We start from the raw sequence: 17622 nt of genomic DNA on the forward strand, positions 1-17622 counted from the left end.
TAATGTTTTATCAACCTATTTGAAAAAAATATTTTTAAGACTTTCTTTGTTCTGTCATTATAAAAAGTTCTTAAAAATCGCTATTTCATTGGAACATCAAATTATGGGTTTTCCTTAACCCGTGTTGGATGGGGTAGGGGGGCATGGTCTGTTTGACTCCAGAATAAATCCTCTTACCAATTTTGAGGTGAGAATTACTTTTGCATGGGCACAGAGAAGCGCACCTCCTTGCCTTCCGAAGTGCTTCTTCCCTGTGTTTTTGTTTTGTTTTAGTAATTCTGTTGCTTCATACTGGCTAAATCCGAACTAATGTCTCCAGCTTTCCCCGTAAGTGTTTCGAAAGAACTCCCCAGACGTGGTGGGCTCCAGAGCGGAGGGGGTCAAGCGGCGTGCCCACGCAGCAGCAGAACTCAGATGCAGCACTTCATTCCTGGACCTATGGACTCCCTGACCCTTGGGGAGCCGTTGCATGCCGGGAGTCTGCATTCGCCCCAGGAAATGCGAGGACTGACGGGACGACCGGTTGCAGCTGCCTACACAGAGGCAGCCGCAGGGCGATCGGCAGAGAACAAGAACGTGGGCGACCCAAGGTTTCTGCACCATTCAGATCGCTGACCTTTCGACCCCTTGCGGAGACGCGCTGACGTCACAAGAGGCGCGACCCGCCGGCCGGCGGCGCGTTTTGCTCGCGTCCGGCCCGGCTCGCGCTGTGAGCTGAGGCTGACGCGCCGGTCCCGGGATGGGGTGGCCGCCCCGGGCCTGGTGCTGAGCCGCCGAGGCATGTGGGCGCTCGCGGGGCGGGCTCGCGGGCCCTGGGCCGCCGGGGCCGCGCGCTTGCTGCCTCCCTGCTCCCGGCACGCGGCTGCCGTGGAGCCCTGGGCCACCCGCCGGCCGGTCAGCACCGCCGAGCTCAAGGTGACCGGCTCACCCCGGGGAGGGGGGAAGGCGCTGGGGCTTCCGCGTGTGCACGGAGGGCGGGCCAGCCCTTCCACCCTGGCTGCTCGCTCGCCTGGCTTAGGGGTAGGGTCGGTCTGGAGCATGCGTTACTTCTGAAAACCTTCCCAGAAGCTGCTCCTCTCTGGCAGCGGTTTTCCTGATTTTTGTTAGGTTTTCAACGGGCAACGTGCTTGACTTGCATCCGGTCCTGCAGCTTCATTTATTGAGTGAGATAATAATCAGACTTGGAGGTTTGCGGGACGCCAAGGCAGGGAACTTTGTGGCCCCGTGCAAGGATGTGGCTCCAGCAGCTTATGGTTAGAAAAAATGGATTTGTATTCGCCGCAGTTCAGGGTATTTTGAAAGTGATGCGGTTCTGCATGACTTTGACCTGAATGCGATGGGGGAAAAAATAGACACTACAATGCAACTATTACAGTTTTGTTTGAAGAATTCACTTATACCGTAACTGCCTTATATTGAGCAACCAGCAACTATTACAGTTTTGTTTGAAGAATTCACTTATTCCATAACTGCCTTATATTGAGTAACCAAAAGAAAGCCAAAATAAATGTTAACATTCATTACAATTTCATCTTGTTTCCTGGTGATGAAATACCGGCTGGTGGAAAATGCCTAGCGTGTACACACACTCCCCTGATTGTTTCTCTTGGATACCAATTTCCAGAAGTTTGCTGTGTGTCTCACTACGTTCAAAGATTTTCTAAGAGCTTTTTGCTTGATAAGGCATTCTCATACTCTTGAGTTCTGTCTTGCATTCTCCATTACTGGAAGCAAATTTGCGATTGGCTCAGTGCCTGATGAAGTATTAAGTAAGGGGATTTATTTAGCTTTGTTTATGAAACTGACACAGTAAGTCTCTTGTAGTTTGTTCTTTGTAGTTAGGCTTAGTCATGTGTCTTTATTGAAGTAAAAATTGAGGTCAGGTAACTGCAGTAAGTGAAATTCTCCATAGACTGAAAGATTTTTCTTTGAATTTGTAAATTGTTTCATTCAAATGTTATCCCCCAAAATGTTCTATTCCCTCCCCATTTTAGGAGAAACCTGACATGTCTAGGTTTCCTGTTGAAGATACTAGAAATTTCAGTATCATTGCACATGTGGATCATGGCAAAAGTACTCTAGCTGACAGGCTTCTAGAACTAACAGGTATTTTCATTTTATATCATAAGCTTGTGACTGCCTAGAGTAATTGGGAATTTAGTTTTACCTCGGTGTCTTAACATTTCGGTATTGTATCTCTAATGTTCTCTGATAATTATGTTTGATTTTTTGTTTGGTCTTGTTTTAAAGCCCAGGGAAATCAATAGATGTGTCTTCTATTTCTAGGAACAATTGATAAGACACAGAAAAATAAGCAGGTTCTTGACAAGTTACAAGTGGAACGGGAAAGAGGTATCACCGTGAAAGCACAGACGGCAACTCTCTTTTATAGTTTTGAAGGAAAGCAGTACCTATTAAATCTCATTGACACACCGGTAAGTTTCATATTGGCTTCACAAAGATGGCCACAGTTAGTCTTGTTGACATTGCAAATGAAATTCTTTCATTTGGGGCTTGAATTTTGTACATCTACCTTTGGTGTTTGTTTTTTCATTTTTTTGATGTTAGTGTAACTTGTTTCAAATGTTTTCACAACCCTCTCCCCATATTTTACAAGTTTTTGTCTTATCAGTAGATTAGCAATAATAGTATCTGTTCCTTTAAAAATTATAGCTGACGCCGGGCGGTGGTGGCGCACGCCTTTAATCCCAGCACTCGGGAGGCAGAGCCAGGCGGATCTCTGTGAGTTCGAGGCCAGCCTGGGCTACCAAGTGAGTTCCAGGAAAAGGCACAAAGCTACACAGAGAAACCCTGTCTCGAAAAACCAAAAAAAAAAAAAAAAAAAAAAAAAAAAAAAAAATTATAGCTGATATTTAAAGGCACCACTATTTTGCTTTTCAGGGCCATGTTGATTTTAGTTATGAAGTGTCCAGGTCACTGTCGGCCTGCCAAGGTGTTTTACTGGTGGTCGATGCAAATGAGGTAAGATCTTTCATCATACATGATGTGACATGACCTGTTGGTTGTTTTGTAAAGCTCTCTGTAAAAATGCATTTTGGAAATAGAACTTCTACATTTGAGCAACAAGTTTGTTATACTGCTTATTCTAAATCGTATACTTTAATATTGTTAAATTGAGGTGCTGACTCACCCTTTTTAATCTATTTCTTGGTAATAGTGTAATCTTGGTTTTGAACCCTGAAGCATAAATGGTACAGAAAAGTTGGAGGTGGTGCAATTCAGATTTCTCTCGCTATATAGAAATATGTGAAATAACTGTAAAGGCAAGTTTATTTTGGCTCACAGTTTTGAAAGTTGGAGTCCATGATTCATTATTATTACATAATGTAGTAGTAATGCTTGCAGGTGGTGCTGGGGGGCCAACGCTACTCACTCTTTGGGAAACACAAGTGAGGAAGAGCAAAGGGCCTTAGGTCTCAGGGCACAATCCTGGCTCTGGCTGGGTGTCGCTGTCAATCTTTGTCCACCTTGCAGATGTGTCTTCAAGAGCCGGCACTGAAATGAATGGGGCAGACAGCTGAAAATTCTGACTAAAGTTATTCTGGAGAACTAGCTCCTTTTGTAGCAAGTTGCATGAAGAAAGGTGACAGGAGGGCAAGGAACACCTGTTCCAGAAAATATGCCACAGAAATCAGCAAACAGAGTCATTAAAAACACTTAAGAGTGCCCCATTTCTGCTGCAACAAGAATAAACACGTCTTATGAATTGAATGCAAATATTTAATACAGGAGGCACAAAATCACATCCAGGAACAGTCCAGGAAACAAAATGCACTTGTGGTAAAGGCCCTCTGCCTATTTCTTGCAGCCACCCCCACGGTTCCGCAAGGCATTGCTCACCATGTGTCATTTTGGCCGTGTTCCAGATGGCATATTGTATCATTTTATTAGTATGATCTAAAAATCTCACTTGGATGATGATATAGGGAATGGTATGGAATTACTAATTTTGTGGTACATTTAGTGTCAAAGCAGTCATCTCGGTCTCTCTTGTCTTGCTTCCAGGGTATTCAAGCTCAGACTGTAGCAAATTTCTTTCTTGCCTTTGAAGCACAGTTGACAGTAATTCCAGTTATAAACAAGGTAATTAAAGTGAAACACCAATGCCATTAATTATTTTACCTTCTAAATATATCTAGTGTTTAATTGTGAAGTATGTTTTTTTTTTTTTTCTCATAATATGAGGGATCTGTAGTTACTATTCATTTAGATTGTCAGTGGGATTTACCTCTGAATTTCTTGTGATAGAATTGCAGGTCAAATATTCCTTTCAGAGTTGAAAAGTTCGTCTGAATTGCATGTGCTGAGAAAAAGCTGTGTCTGTAGGAAAGGGGTGCAAGGCAGATAAAGTAAACCTGCCAGCCCCACTGCCGTGGAGAGGGGCTTAGAGCTAAGAATCAGTGCAGTCCATGAGACAGCTCAATGCTAACTTCATCCATATAAATCTATCCAATACTGTAGGGTTAAGAATCCTAATTGAAAAATTCAGACTGCATTAAGCTACATTTCTTGATATTGGTGCTAAATGTAAAATGAGCCTGCCCATAGGTAAAACAGCTTGAATCTGACTTCACTTTAAAAATCTGTTCTCATGGTGTTAATTGATATACTTTGCCCTGCTTACATTTCTTTATCTATTTGTTGCTTGAATTTTCTTTTCAGTAGTTATACTTGTTAAAATCACATTGGTAATTTATACATTATTTTAAATATTCTTTTGAAAAGTCATGGAGAGGTCAGTTAGGTTAACTCACAGAAGGTTTTATTGCTCTCCAAATATTATTTCTATGGACTAATTTTATTTTTACTATGCTTACTCAGTAATTTTGTTTACAGATAGATCTGAAGAATGCTGATCCTGAAAGGGTTGAAAAACAGATTGAAAAAGTGTTTGATATCCCTAGTGAAGAATGTATTAAGGTAAAGTGTTTGATATCCCTAGTGATGAATGTATTAAGGTAAATGTCTTTTTTAAAAGATGATTGTCTTAGTTAATTCTATTGTTGTGATGAAACACCATGACCAAAACAACTTGGGGAGGAAAGGGTTCATTTGGCTTACACTTCCACATTGTAGGCCATCATTGAAGGAAGTCAGGGCAGAAACCTGCAGGCAACAGCTGGTGCAGAGGCCATGGAGGGATGCTGCTCACTGGCTTCCTCCCTGTGGCTTGCTCAGCCTGCTTTCTTACAGAACCCAGGACCACCAGTCCAGGGTTGGCACCACCCACAATGAACAGGGCCCTTCCACATCAATCACTAATTAAGAAAATACCCTAAGGCTTGCCTATAGCCTGATCTTATAAAGACATTTTCTCAGTTCATAGAACTAGGCAGTACAACTGTTGATTGTTTTTAGGAAAATCTCAGGTGATTGACCTAACTGAAATTTATTGGTGTTTGATTACCTTGCACTCATCACTTTTTTTTTTATAGTTTTAGAGTGTTCTTTTATTATTATTTCATTAGATTCAGGTGAGAAAACTTTTATATTGTGAGAATGTATAGATTGTTGCTGTGTTACTTTTAAATGAGCTAAGGCTTAAAGATTTTATCACTCTCCTATTCAGCTTTCTACAGCCCCATGTTGGAAGTTGGAACACTAATTTTTTTTTTTTAACTCTTTTGCTCTTTGGTCTTTTGGGGGCCCACCACCCAATATACATGGAGACTTAATTCTTTTTTATGGCTGTCTGGCCTTAGCTTGCCTTGTTTCTTGCCAGCTTTTCTTAACTTTAAATGATCCCATTTACCTTTTATGTTTGAGCTTTTTCCTTTTTTTACTTCTGTGTATCTTACTTTCACTCTTACTCTGTGGCTGGCTGTCTGGGTGGCCCCAGGTGTCCTCTTCTCCTTTTCTTGCTCCTTCTTTTCCTCCCAGATTTCTCCTACTGTTTATTCTCTCTGCCTACCAGTCCCGCCTATCCTTTCTCCTGCCTTGCTATTGGCTATTCACCTTGCTATTGGCTGTTCAGCTCTTTATTAGATCATCAGGTATTTTACACAGGCACAGTAACACGGCTTCACAGAGTTAAACAAATGCAACAAAAAAGAATACAACACATCTTTGCATCATTAATGTTCTATAGCATAAACAAATGTAACACATGTTAAAATAATATTCTACAGTACTCTCCTAAGATCACAGATTTAGTTAGCCTGTATGTCAGGACTAATGTTTTGAAACAAAAACAAAGTCTTTTGAAACTCAATGTAGCATTAATCCTCTTTTTTGGGGGAAGGAGGGATCCATTTACTTAATTTTAATTATGTGTACATGTGTGTGCCAGCACAAGACTGTGCACCATGTGGTACAGATGCCCAAGGAAGCCAGCAGTGGGAGTTGGATCCTCTGTAACTGGAGTTACAGAATGTGTGAGCCCCCTTCTGTGGGTGCTGGAAAGGAACCCTGGTGTACTCTATGAGGCAGCAAGTATTCTCAACATCTGAGCCATCTCTCCTGCCCTAAGCATTACTTCTTATAAGTTATTTTGTCTGTGTGGTAATTTTGTTTTTGAAAAGCAGGTGTTTTGGGACTTGATAGGTATTGGTTAAAGTGATGCATTTCATTAAAAGGCATCATTTTTACTTATCAAAATTTTTGTTTTCCCATTCCATTGCTTTGTGAACACACTAAGAATGTTCTTATACTTTAATCCTAAAACCATAGGGTCACTAACACTGAATAATGAGAAGAAATCCTTATCCTTCCCCTTGTTCTGGGTTCAAACAAATGCGGAAGAGAATTCTTCCTCCTGATCAAATGATGAGACCCCAGGAAGGACGGGTGCAGCATTAGGTCTCAGTGCTATTCTTTCTGCGTGGTTTCAGATTTCTGCGAAACTTGGGACAAACGTTGAAAGTGTTCTTCAGGCAGTCATTGAAAGAATCCCTCCGTAAGTGGTTTGTTGTTAGACTATTCACTCAGGTTTAAGAGTTTAGAATTTAATAACTTGTAGACATTATTAATAGTAATTTAATAGTTTAGATTAATAGGCCATCAACTTGATCTGTCATTTTAAATTAATGAATATGGCAAGTGATCTTGCAGTACGGTGGAATACATTTTTGCTTTTAGTAATGTAACAAAGGCAATTTCAATATAGTAAAACAGAAAGCAAGGATAATGACAATCTCTCTGATAATCGTAATATAGGGACTTACGTACGTTGACAGTTGGTCTTTGCTATATAATGAACATACAGCCATAATATTTTCAAATACATGTTTTTGAATATATTTCAAAAATTATATATTATTTTGAAATAATGATTCCAAAATTTAAAGTTGATGGTTGAATTAAATCAAACATTTTATAGAAAGGCCCTTTTGCTTTGGCCTTTCAGTAATTACCTTTTGCAAAATTAAAATAAATTAGCCTATTTCCTAAGTTGAAAATAGGCATTTTCTTTTCTTTCTTTTTTTCTTATTCTGACATTTTCTTATATATGCTTAAATTTAATCTTTTATAATAGTCCAAAAGTACATCGTGAAAACCCACTGAAAGCATTGGTATTTGATTCCACCTTTGACCAGTATAGAGGTGTGGTAGCCAACATAGCACTGTTTGATGGAGTGGTTTCCAAAGGAGATAAAATTGTATCCGCACACACTAAGAAGACCTATGAAGTTAATGAAGTAGGCATTTTGAATCCTAATGAGCAGCCAACTCATAAATTGTAAGTAATCTGTTTTAGCATGTACAATACGTTTGTGGATATGTTTCTCCCAATGTGCTCAGAATGTTCATAATGTAGAATTAAAACAGATGATATATATAGTGCAACTGTACATCCAGACACTTGGTCTCAGAAAAAAAAAGGATCTCATGTGTATGCAGTGGACAGTTTTATGGGTATGAAAATGATTAGGTTTTATTAATTAGTAGGAAAAACTTAGTGATCTAGTGTAATCCTATGTTCCTATGTTAATGTATTTGATGGAACAATTAAATATTAGGGCGCCTCAACTCATTTGATAGATTTATTTTTCATTTTGCATTTCATCTCATCACAACCAAATTTTGCAATATAAGGTGCTACAGAAACTGACCACTCCTTTGTTCATGGTGAAATTCAGGATTAAACCTAGATTAATTAAAATTTATAGAGGAGTGGGATTAAGAAATTAGCATGCGATAGAAAATCAATCTGAGTCAGCTGTGAAACGGCTGCTGAATGACTTCCCTGGTAACAGGAAGCCATGACATCAGGCACGTAATTTTGCTTTTCCTGTTGTCTCTGAAGATTAAAGTGTCGCATATTGAGTCCCTGGATCATACTCCACAGTTTCATGTTGTATCTAAAAAGCCTCATATGAATCATGACACATTTCAAATCAGTCCATTTTAGTTTTAGTGAAGTGTTTTTGAAGTAAGTTCATGTATTATAATATATGTATTGTAGTATTTGTATATATGTAATATATGCATTGAACATTACTGCCTCTTCGTTGGAGGCTCCTCTGCTGCATGTAAATGAGTTTGCTACTATATATGTTGTTTTTTTTAACCTAAAACTGAATTCTTGGAATCTCCTCTTCATGTGGAAAGTCGGATATGTAATAGACTGTTAAATGTTTACTTTTTTCTGTTTGCTTAAAATTTTATCTTTTTTCCCCTTGTTAATGAACCTTTATAAAATAATAATAGACATGATATTCTCCTGAAGTATTTTTAAAACAGATGTTAGAAGCTGGTGTTTAATTTGTGAAAGGTAGGCAGAATCACAAAGACAGGTTTAGGCATGTGTAGAGATTTAGGACAGTGGATAAGATACAGTGTTGTTTTCCTGATGAGCTTCAGAGGTTGAAAATCAGTGTGTGGCACTTACTTGATTTGGAAGGTATGTGACAGATTCCTAGGAAGACAGAACTGTGAGTACGTACTTACAACAGAAAAGCAGTAAATATTTGCATATGCTAATTTTATTTAGATATGCAGGACAGGTGGGCTTTCTGATTGCTGGGATGAAAGATGTCACTGAAGCACAAATAGGAGATACATTATATTTACATAATCATCCAGTGGAGCCCTTGCCTGGGTTTAAATCAGCGAAACCAATGGTATTTGCAGGTGAGGAGCTCACAAATTCAACACCAAAGGGCCAAAATATTTTTTAATTTAAAGTCTGTTTCTGTGGTGAAAGAAAATGTACTAGAAGATAATACACATTCTTATAGATCTGTTGGTGATATATATATATGATGACATTTCATTTGCCTGTGTATATGTATGTGGTACTTCTGTGTATAAATTTGCAGCTTCATTTACATGGTGACATTTTATATGAGAGGTCATTTTGGATTTCTTAAGATATAAGTATGTAAGAGATCTTAGTAACATGAATTTTCTTCTTTATTCTCTGAGAAGTTAGTGGATATTTTAATTTTTTTTCTAATTAGGATGTTCAATTACAATTCTCAGTAGAATTAATTCCTCTTCTTAGTCGAGTTCTCTTTAGTTAGACTGTTCTCCTGTGGATGCAGTAGACAGCGGTGTAGCCTCTAGTATGTGTAGTATCAGAACAGGAATTACTGTGAGTGTTGCAGACGTTTAGATATTGAAGACCTAATTGAGGGTCATCTGGTTATTCTCACCTTGGTCTCTACTCTTAGTCCTCTTTCATCAGAGATCGCGAAGTTTATTACTGCTGTGTTAGGCTGTCAGTCATTTGGATTTCAGAAGATCTGTAAAGTGTAGCATAAGCAGGAAATGAAAAGAATCTGAGGAATTGGTAGTAGCTCCCATAGTTTAAGCAGTAAGTTTCTTTTCTTTTTTTTTTTTTTTTTTTTTTGGTTTTTCAAGGCAGGGTTTCCCTGTGTAGCTTTGCACCTTTCCTAGAACTCACTCTGTAGACCAGGCTGGCCTCGAACTCACAGAGATCCGCCTGCCTCTGCCTCCGGAGTGCTGGGATTAAAGGCGTGCGCCACCACTGCCCAGCCCAAAGCAGTAAGTTTCTAAAAGCCAAATTTAGATTTAGTTTTAGTAACTGGTCTAGAATTGAAGCCCAGTGTCGTCTTCATTTCTGGGGCCATTTCCCAACTACTAATATTTTTCCTCACAGTAGTGGACTGTCTTGTGCTTTTGGTTTTTTAAATAAACATAATTTGCCTAATTGTGAGTAGACTTAATTCCCTTGGTTGTTTATATATTTTCTTCTTTTTGTATTTCTCCAAAAGCATAAAACTACTGTTTGGAGTGTCAACATAATTGTATATTCATTAAAGCTAATGGTTTCCAAGATACCTTGCAACCACTTTAATAAAGAAAAGTAATGTAAATGCCAATTGGTTAATTTTGTTTTTTGACAGGACTTCATATTATGTTTGTGTCCCCAGGAATGTACCCTATAGACCAATCTGAATATAATAACCTGAGGAGTGCTATAGAAAAACTGACCCTAAATGACTCCAGTGTGACAGTGCATCGAGACAGTAGTCTGGCCCTGGGTGCTGGCTGGAGGTAAGGTAGAGTCACATCCTAGAGTCACATTTTTGTAGGAAAATCAGTTCTAATTGGATTCGTTGCTCACGAACATTTCTGAAAATCAGTTTAAAATTTTTTACATTCTTTGTGTGTATGTGTGCATATGTATACACAGGGTGCATGCCCAGATGATGTTCATGCTCATGGATCCAAGATCAACCTCATTCTCTTTAATTTTTGAGACGGTGTCTCACTGACCCTGGAGGTCACCCTGGCACTTTGCTGTCTCCTCCCAGCACTGGGGTCACAGGTGCATTCTGCAGCTCCTGCCTTTCTCATGTGTATGTTGGGGCTACAAAGTTGGGTCCTTATGTTTGCACAGTGAGTCAGTACCCAGCCAGCCATCTTCCCAAGCCCTAAAGATCAGTTTAGATGAGGAAAATAACTAAACTCTTAATGTCTGCTTATTTCTCAAGTGGGTTCATGTTTTCTGGATTTTTTTTTTTTTTTTGGTTTTTTGAGACAGGGTTTCTCTGTGTAGCTTTGTGCCTTTCCTGGAACTCACTTGATAGCCCAGGCTGGCCTCAAACTCACAGAGATCCACCTGGCTCTGCCTCCCAAGTGCTGGGATTACAGGCATGCGCCACCACTGCCCAGCTGGATAATTTTTATACTAATTTAAAATAGTAGATGATCTGGGTCTTATTTTATAAAATTATACAGGAGATACAAATTTCTGGAATGAGTCTTGATTTCTACCCTTCTTTACAAGGTAGCAATGTGTTCAACAACAGAAAACAGCCCAGTGGAAATGGATAATTGGAGGGTTTTTGGTGTTTTTCCTCCCTTTTCTCCAGGTTGGGATTTCTTGGAATTTTGCACATGGAAGTTTTCAACCAGCGACTAGAGCAAGAATATAATGCTTCTGTTATTTTGACAACCCCTACTGTTCCATACAAAGCTGTTCTTTCATCTGCAAAATTGATAAAGGTACCATAATATTTACTTCTATTTTGTATCCACCTGAAAGGGAAAATTTAATAAAGAAGTGCACGTGTATATACTAAATATGAGAAAAGTTTTAGTTATAACAGATAATTTTGGTTATAAATAATTGATGTTATAAAAAAGTAAAACCTTCATTCTTGTGGGAAATTTTGAAATTAGTGCTAGTACTGGATTCCATTTAAGTGGCAGTTTCTTCATTTAAACCACTGCTGCCTTTAGCACAGATAAACCAATTTTATAGACTAATTATAATACCCTAAACAGTCAAGTTAAAATGTAGCATTTGTCATACTTTTTCTAGATAGTTCATATAATGTGCTATGTGAATTTTAATAATGAAAATATGTTCATATACTTAGTATTAACATTCTTAACAATGTGAAAAGGTAGTAATTGGAAGATTTTTTTTGTTATATTATGTAATAATCTAACCTTTAGGTGTGTTGTTATTGTTGCTGCTGCTGCTTTGTTAATTGTAGTAAGTTAAATAACTATATTCTAAAAAATACTGAATGATAAAAGCAAACCTTTAAGAAACATAATTGTATTAGTGTTTGTTTTTAAATACCATTCCCTTTTCTCATTTTTAGGAATATAAAGAAAAAGAAATCACAATCATCAACCCTGCACAATTCCCTGATAAGTCCAAAGTGACAGAATATTTGGAACCAGTTGTTTTGGGCACTGTTGTCACACCAACTGAATACACTGGGAAAGTAATGGCGCTTTGCCAGGTAGAAACACAAAGCAGGTTCCAGTCCTTGGGAGCAGTGCTTACCTAAGCTTGGATTTATAGGATTCCTTCTGCTGGGAAATTGGCTCCAATAAAATTAAAGAAGTATTTCTTGTTTCACGGCCCTACATCCAGATGCAGTGTTGATAAACTGTCTGGATTTTACATACTCCGAATACGTTAGTCAAAGAAATGAAAATAAAAGCTACATACTTATCCCAAAGGGACTTCCAGTAAGATTTAGTCTATTTGTGTTCTTGAAAGTGAACATAGTATGATTTTGAAGATAAAACTGCTCTGACAGAGATTAAAAGCTTTGGTTTAAAAGTAATGTTGTTCCTGTATTAAAACTCTTGCTTGTAAACTTTTGGTAGATCATTAAGTAATACTCCTTCATTCTCTTTACTTTTGTTATAGAAATTTTAATTTGGAAATTAAAAACTTTCCTATTCGCATCAGTATTTGTGTGAATTATCATTGAACTCTTTCTCTTTAGGCACGAAGAGCAATTCAGAAAAATATGATTTTTATTGATGAAAATAGAGTTATGCTTAAATATCTCTTCCCTTTGAATGAAATTGTGGTAGACTTTTATGACTCTTTGAAGTCTCTATCTTCTGGATATGCAAGGTGAGAAAATAATAATCACAAATGTCTCAGTGAAGCTTTTGAAAATGCTGAGAGTAAGAATTTACTCTTCTATCCTTAGTAATTTCTACTGTCTTGAAGACAGTTGAGAATCATATATGGTTAGGTAGCTTGGGACATTATGAATATTATAGAGTATGTGACATTTACTTATAGGAGGAAAAAATTCTTTTTGATTTGTCAAACTTAATCCAAAAAAGTAAACAACCTCTTAGGATTTTTATATCCCTTGTGTCTTAAGAGTTGAACATAATTTCAAAAAACATCTGTGATGGAGTGATACTTAAAATATATGTATATGTTATTCGGTCCCTGGAGCATCTACTTATATTTGAAAACTGGATGTAACTATTATGAAAATTACTAAATATGCACTGCATTTACCAATGCTGTAGTCAAGAGCTAAGTCTTCCCAGGACTGTGTTGTCCATCTAATAAAAATCTGTATATTTTAAGTTAGTACTAGAAACCCAGCCAAATAAAAGTACACGAGTTGAGTGTTAAATGAGCAAGAAACTGTTTATATAGCCTTCTGGCAATCTGTGTAGTTGCAGTGGCTTTATGACGTAAACGTTTTTACTAGCACTGTTAGCTTTGACCATATTGATGAAAGTAGTAGCTAGCATGAGCACATGTTTTTGATTACCTAAGCTTTGTTGTAACTACTTGGTATGTGTTAGGTCCATGTATACTATTACATGTATTAGTTTCTTCAGGCCTGACAAAAACTTTCAATGATCAAACTGCATATCTGTGTAGGAAATCCAAGTGTCCTTCCTTAATGGCAGTTCATTAGTGCATTATCTAAACATATGTTTGTTTGATTTTTGTTTCTCTTTGTTTCTGTTACCAATGGTAATAGAAAACTATTAATGACCCATTGAAGTAGTGTTAGCCAAAGTCCACCAGTTGTTGGCAATTAGAAAGGAGCTGACATTTGTCTTCAGTGGTCGATTTTCCTGGTTTACCCTAACCAGTTCCTTTTCCTTCTCTCTAGGGATTTATAGTTCCTGTGCTTAGGGCCCTCAGTTCATAAATGAAGGTTGATACATTTGGTTCTTTACTATGGACATAGATATCCATTAAATGAAACTTTATGTGTGGTAATAATTTAATCAGGTTTTCTTCAGGTGAGGGCAGGTAATGAACATTGTAGGAAAAAGGAATTTATTGAGTGTGGTCTGATAGTATCATGTTACCGTTGTTCTTTCTTTCCTTGTTAGTTTTGATTATGAAGATGCAGGTTACCAGGCTGCAGATCTTATAAAAATGGATATTCTACTGAATGGAAATATCGTGGAAGAGCTGGTAACTGTGGTACATAGGTAAGTAGACTAGAAAAAGATCACTGACTGTGAACATGATCACTTTTGGGTGTTTTTCTGTAATTGATGGTTCTTCATTCTTATTGAAGCAGATACATTTTGTAAAACTTTGGAAGATAATTAAAATGGATTTAAGTCTACTAATTTTTCCATCTATTTTTACATTGTTCTTTCCCTATTAATAAATGTAGAATATAGAATTATCAGAGCCAAAGGAAATAATTTTCCCTTACTGTGTTAATGTACAAGAAAATTTTTTTTAACTTTATAATGATGGTTTTAGGATTGAGAACAAAAAGATTTTCATATTTCTAAAATTCATTCATGATAATGAAAAGTCAACTATACATGTTCACAAAGTGGCAGACTGTTAGAAATTATTCCATATCAATGCAATTTTTTTATATTTTTTAATCAATGCAATTATAAGTCACAGTATAGATTAATACCTAGTTACAAAAAAATGCCTAATAAGTAGAAAGTGTTGAGTTCTATTTGAATCTCTTAAAACTCACTTTAATTTTATTACTGTTAATTACTGCACATGGACTATAAAGATAATTTAAATATTTATATTTAGGATGGCTATATTTTTTTCTGTCTTCAGAGAGAAAGCATACACTGTTGGCAAAACCATATGTGAACGTCTGAAGGATTCTCTGCCCAGACAGCTATTTGAGATAGCAATCCAAGCTGCTGTTGGAAGCAAAGTAATTGCAAGAGAAACGTGAGTTTAGATTCATTTTTGTCCGAGGCTGGCTTTAGAAACAATATATGCAGAAAACAAGACGAAAGTTTTAATGTTGGTCTATACTTCAGTCTCATACAGCATGAGATGAGCGCTCTGACTCATCCACTGATGTCCGATTACTTTGCATTGAGTGATGCTACTTAAAATTGATATAATTTATGAAGATTTCAAGAATTTCTGCATATTTCCATTGAATTCCTGGGTTAAGAGATTTCTGTACGGTTTCATTCAATGGTTTATAATTTGTTCAGGTAGATTTTAAGTGACAGAAACAGAATCTAAGGTAATGGTAAAATATTTTCTCTGAAGAACTAATTCGGGAAAGATTATAAATAACATGTTGGGTTTTATTTTCTAGATCAGGTCCGTCTCTCATTGGTTTATAGTAGATGTGGAAAATAGCTCACTTTCTGTAGGAAGCTAGCTTTGCGGATGAAGTCAGACTCCTGTAGTAACAAGTAACTCTGGCAACACTTGCCTTTGCCCAACCTTTAGGGATCTTAAGACCCTGGAAGTTAGAAGTACCTCTTCAGTTATGACAAATTGGGAATTGCTGTTTAATTCCAGCTTAACCTAAACCTAAGGCATCAGTCCTGGTGAAATACAACCACCATTTTGATATAGATTATATAAAATGTATGCCCATTAGGAAAATAATTTCATTTTGAACATTATTTGTTTCAGTTATTCAGTAAACAAGAAAACCCAGAAATTAGGCAGAGTTCTAGGGACCCTCCTAGAAGAATAGAGCAGTTACCACATGGTCATTTTCACCTAACTTGAATTGAAAGTACATTAAGTAAAAGAGATTCTTTTCAAAATTAGTGTTGATCTGAAAGTGCCATAATAAGACAATTGTATAATTGGTGGTTGGATATATTAATACTTTGTCTTGAATGGTTGTATAAAACCTACATTTATTAATAAAACCTTTACTAGTCATCCATTTGCAGTCAAGTCAGCAATGTGATGATTTCATTTTTTAAAAGATGCTTTCAAAGTATTTCTAGACTGAGCTGGGAATAATGTAATTCTTTTATAACGCCACAAATGCTCTTAATTCTCTCATGCAGACCACAAACCTGGATCGTTTTTATCAAAGTATATGGTGACATTAAAATGAACGTTTTGAATCTTAATAAAATTAGTATATGGAAAAAAATAAGAAAATTTGAACTAATTACATAAATCAATTTTGTCTAAAGAACACTATCATTTTATTAAAAGAAGAATTGTGTATAGAAATCAAATACTTTTGAACTGTGTAATAAATTTTCAACCTAAACAAAATTTCTTCTTTTACAGTGTGAAAGCCTATAGAAAAAATGTTTTGGCAAAATGTGTATGTATCTAGCTATGTTTTTTTCTACCGTATTATATAGTTAATGAGTTTAAAATCAATGGGGTTATAAATTTGTTTTGATTTTAATTTTTATGTACCATGTATTTCATTTCCAAGTTTCATATTAAATGGGTAAATTTCTGCTTAACCATATTAGCATCATTTTAATTACATTTAAAAATGCTTCTCATTTTCTCTTTTCTTATGCAATGCCACATAAAAGAGAATTTTATATTACTACCATAAGTTTATATCAAGATTTATAGTTACTCTTTCTTACTGTTGGAAGAGTAGGAATTGAAATCTACCTTGCTACATTGATTTTTGAATTGCCTTTTTTAAAAGTAAAAATCTGTTATTGTGAAAACAAAATCCTTTTCATAAGTGTCTGGTGAAGTTTCTGACACAGATCTGCTTCTGAGAGTCTCTGTATTAGACTGTAGCTATGTAATATGCTTATATTAAATAATATAGATTTTTGTGGAGGGGTCAAATGAGGTCACAATGTTGATTATGGTTCTGGTGTTCCTTGGTGTAATTACGTAATCATTTCCTTTGAACCAATTTGGATTTCTTATTTTTCAGTATGGTGGTGATATCACTCGAAAAATGAAACTTTTAAAGAGGCAGACAGAAGGGAAAAAGAAACTGAGGAAGATTGGCAACATTGAAATTCCCAAAGATGCTTTTATAAAAGTTCTGAAAACCCAGCCTAATAAATGATTCATGGACAGCAGGGCTGTTTATCTTTTTCTTCCAATTTATATTGACAACAGAATGAAAGCTGAAATGCATATTACTTTTAGGGTCTTCAACTTTGACCTACTGGTAGAAAAGAGGTAGACTGTAGTCCATTGCCTAGTCTCTTTCATGTTCCAGTACTCAGTAGTAATCTTGACAGAATTCTTTGACCTATCTTTAATATAAAATTGAGATTATGTTACTACTACCTCCAGAGGTAGCTGTGAAATTAAAAGAGGTTAATATATTTTACATATTCAAGAGGGCATGTTAATACATTTAATCACAGTGAATTTAAACCTTCTTTTCTTCTTTTTGTTGTTGCTTTTTTTTTTTTTTTAAGCTTTTAGTGTTTTGAGACAGGATTTTGCCGTATAGCCCTGGATAGCCCAAGATACATTATATAGGCCAGATTGACCTCAAAATTGTGACAATCCTCCAGCCTTAGCCTTCCCATTGTTGGGATGACAGGCGTGGGCGGGCTACTTTGTCCAGTTTATGCATCATTTTTCTTAGATACTAAAAGGATCTCAAATCCCATCTAGTTCAGTTAAAAGCTTTCCAAAATCACCTTGTATCACAATTTTTAACTCAAACGCTGATATAAATGAAAATCAGTTATTAAGAA

The 17622-nt window shown here is 36.6% G+C and overlaps 1 protein-coding gene across 2 annotated transcripts; it reads left to right on the forward strand.

The window, feature by feature from the left end:
• The first annotated feature begins 662 nt into the window (after positions 1 to 662).
• Positions 663 to 16989, forward strand: Guf1 (GTP binding elongation factor GUF1). Of its 2 annotated transcripts, none has more exons than XM_052735071.1 (17): positions 663 to 915; positions 1995 to 2106; positions 2287 to 2435; positions 2902 to 2982; positions 4027 to 4104; positions 4858 to 4941; positions 6852 to 6916; positions 7496 to 7699; positions 8954 to 9093; positions 10359 to 10482; positions 11304 to 11436; positions 12045 to 12188; positions 12684 to 12817; positions 14059 to 14160; positions 14768 to 14887; positions 16217 to 16253; positions 16839 to 16989. In XM_052735071.1, exons 1-17 carry the CDS (start codon positions 781 to 783, stop codon positions 16974 to 16976), a joined length of 1980 nt encoding a protein of 659 aa, XP_052591031.1. In that variant the 5' UTR covers positions 663 to 780; the 3' UTR covers positions 16977 to 16989. The 2 variants fall into 2 exon arrangements, with proteins under 2 accessions (XP_052591031.1, XP_052591032.1); XM_052735072.1 differs by lacking the exon at positions 663 to 915 and adding an exon at positions 946 to 1253.
• Positions 16990 to 17622: the final 633 nt, after the last annotated feature.

Source organism: Peromyscus californicus, unplaced genomic scaffold, assembly GCF_007827085.1.
Source record: "Peromyscus californicus insignis strain IS unplaced genomic scaffold, ASM782708v3 Scaffold_13__1_contigs__length_99412109, whole genome shotgun sequence".
NCBI lineage: Eukaryota > Metazoa > Chordata > Mammalia > Rodentia > Cricetidae > Peromyscus > Peromyscus californicus.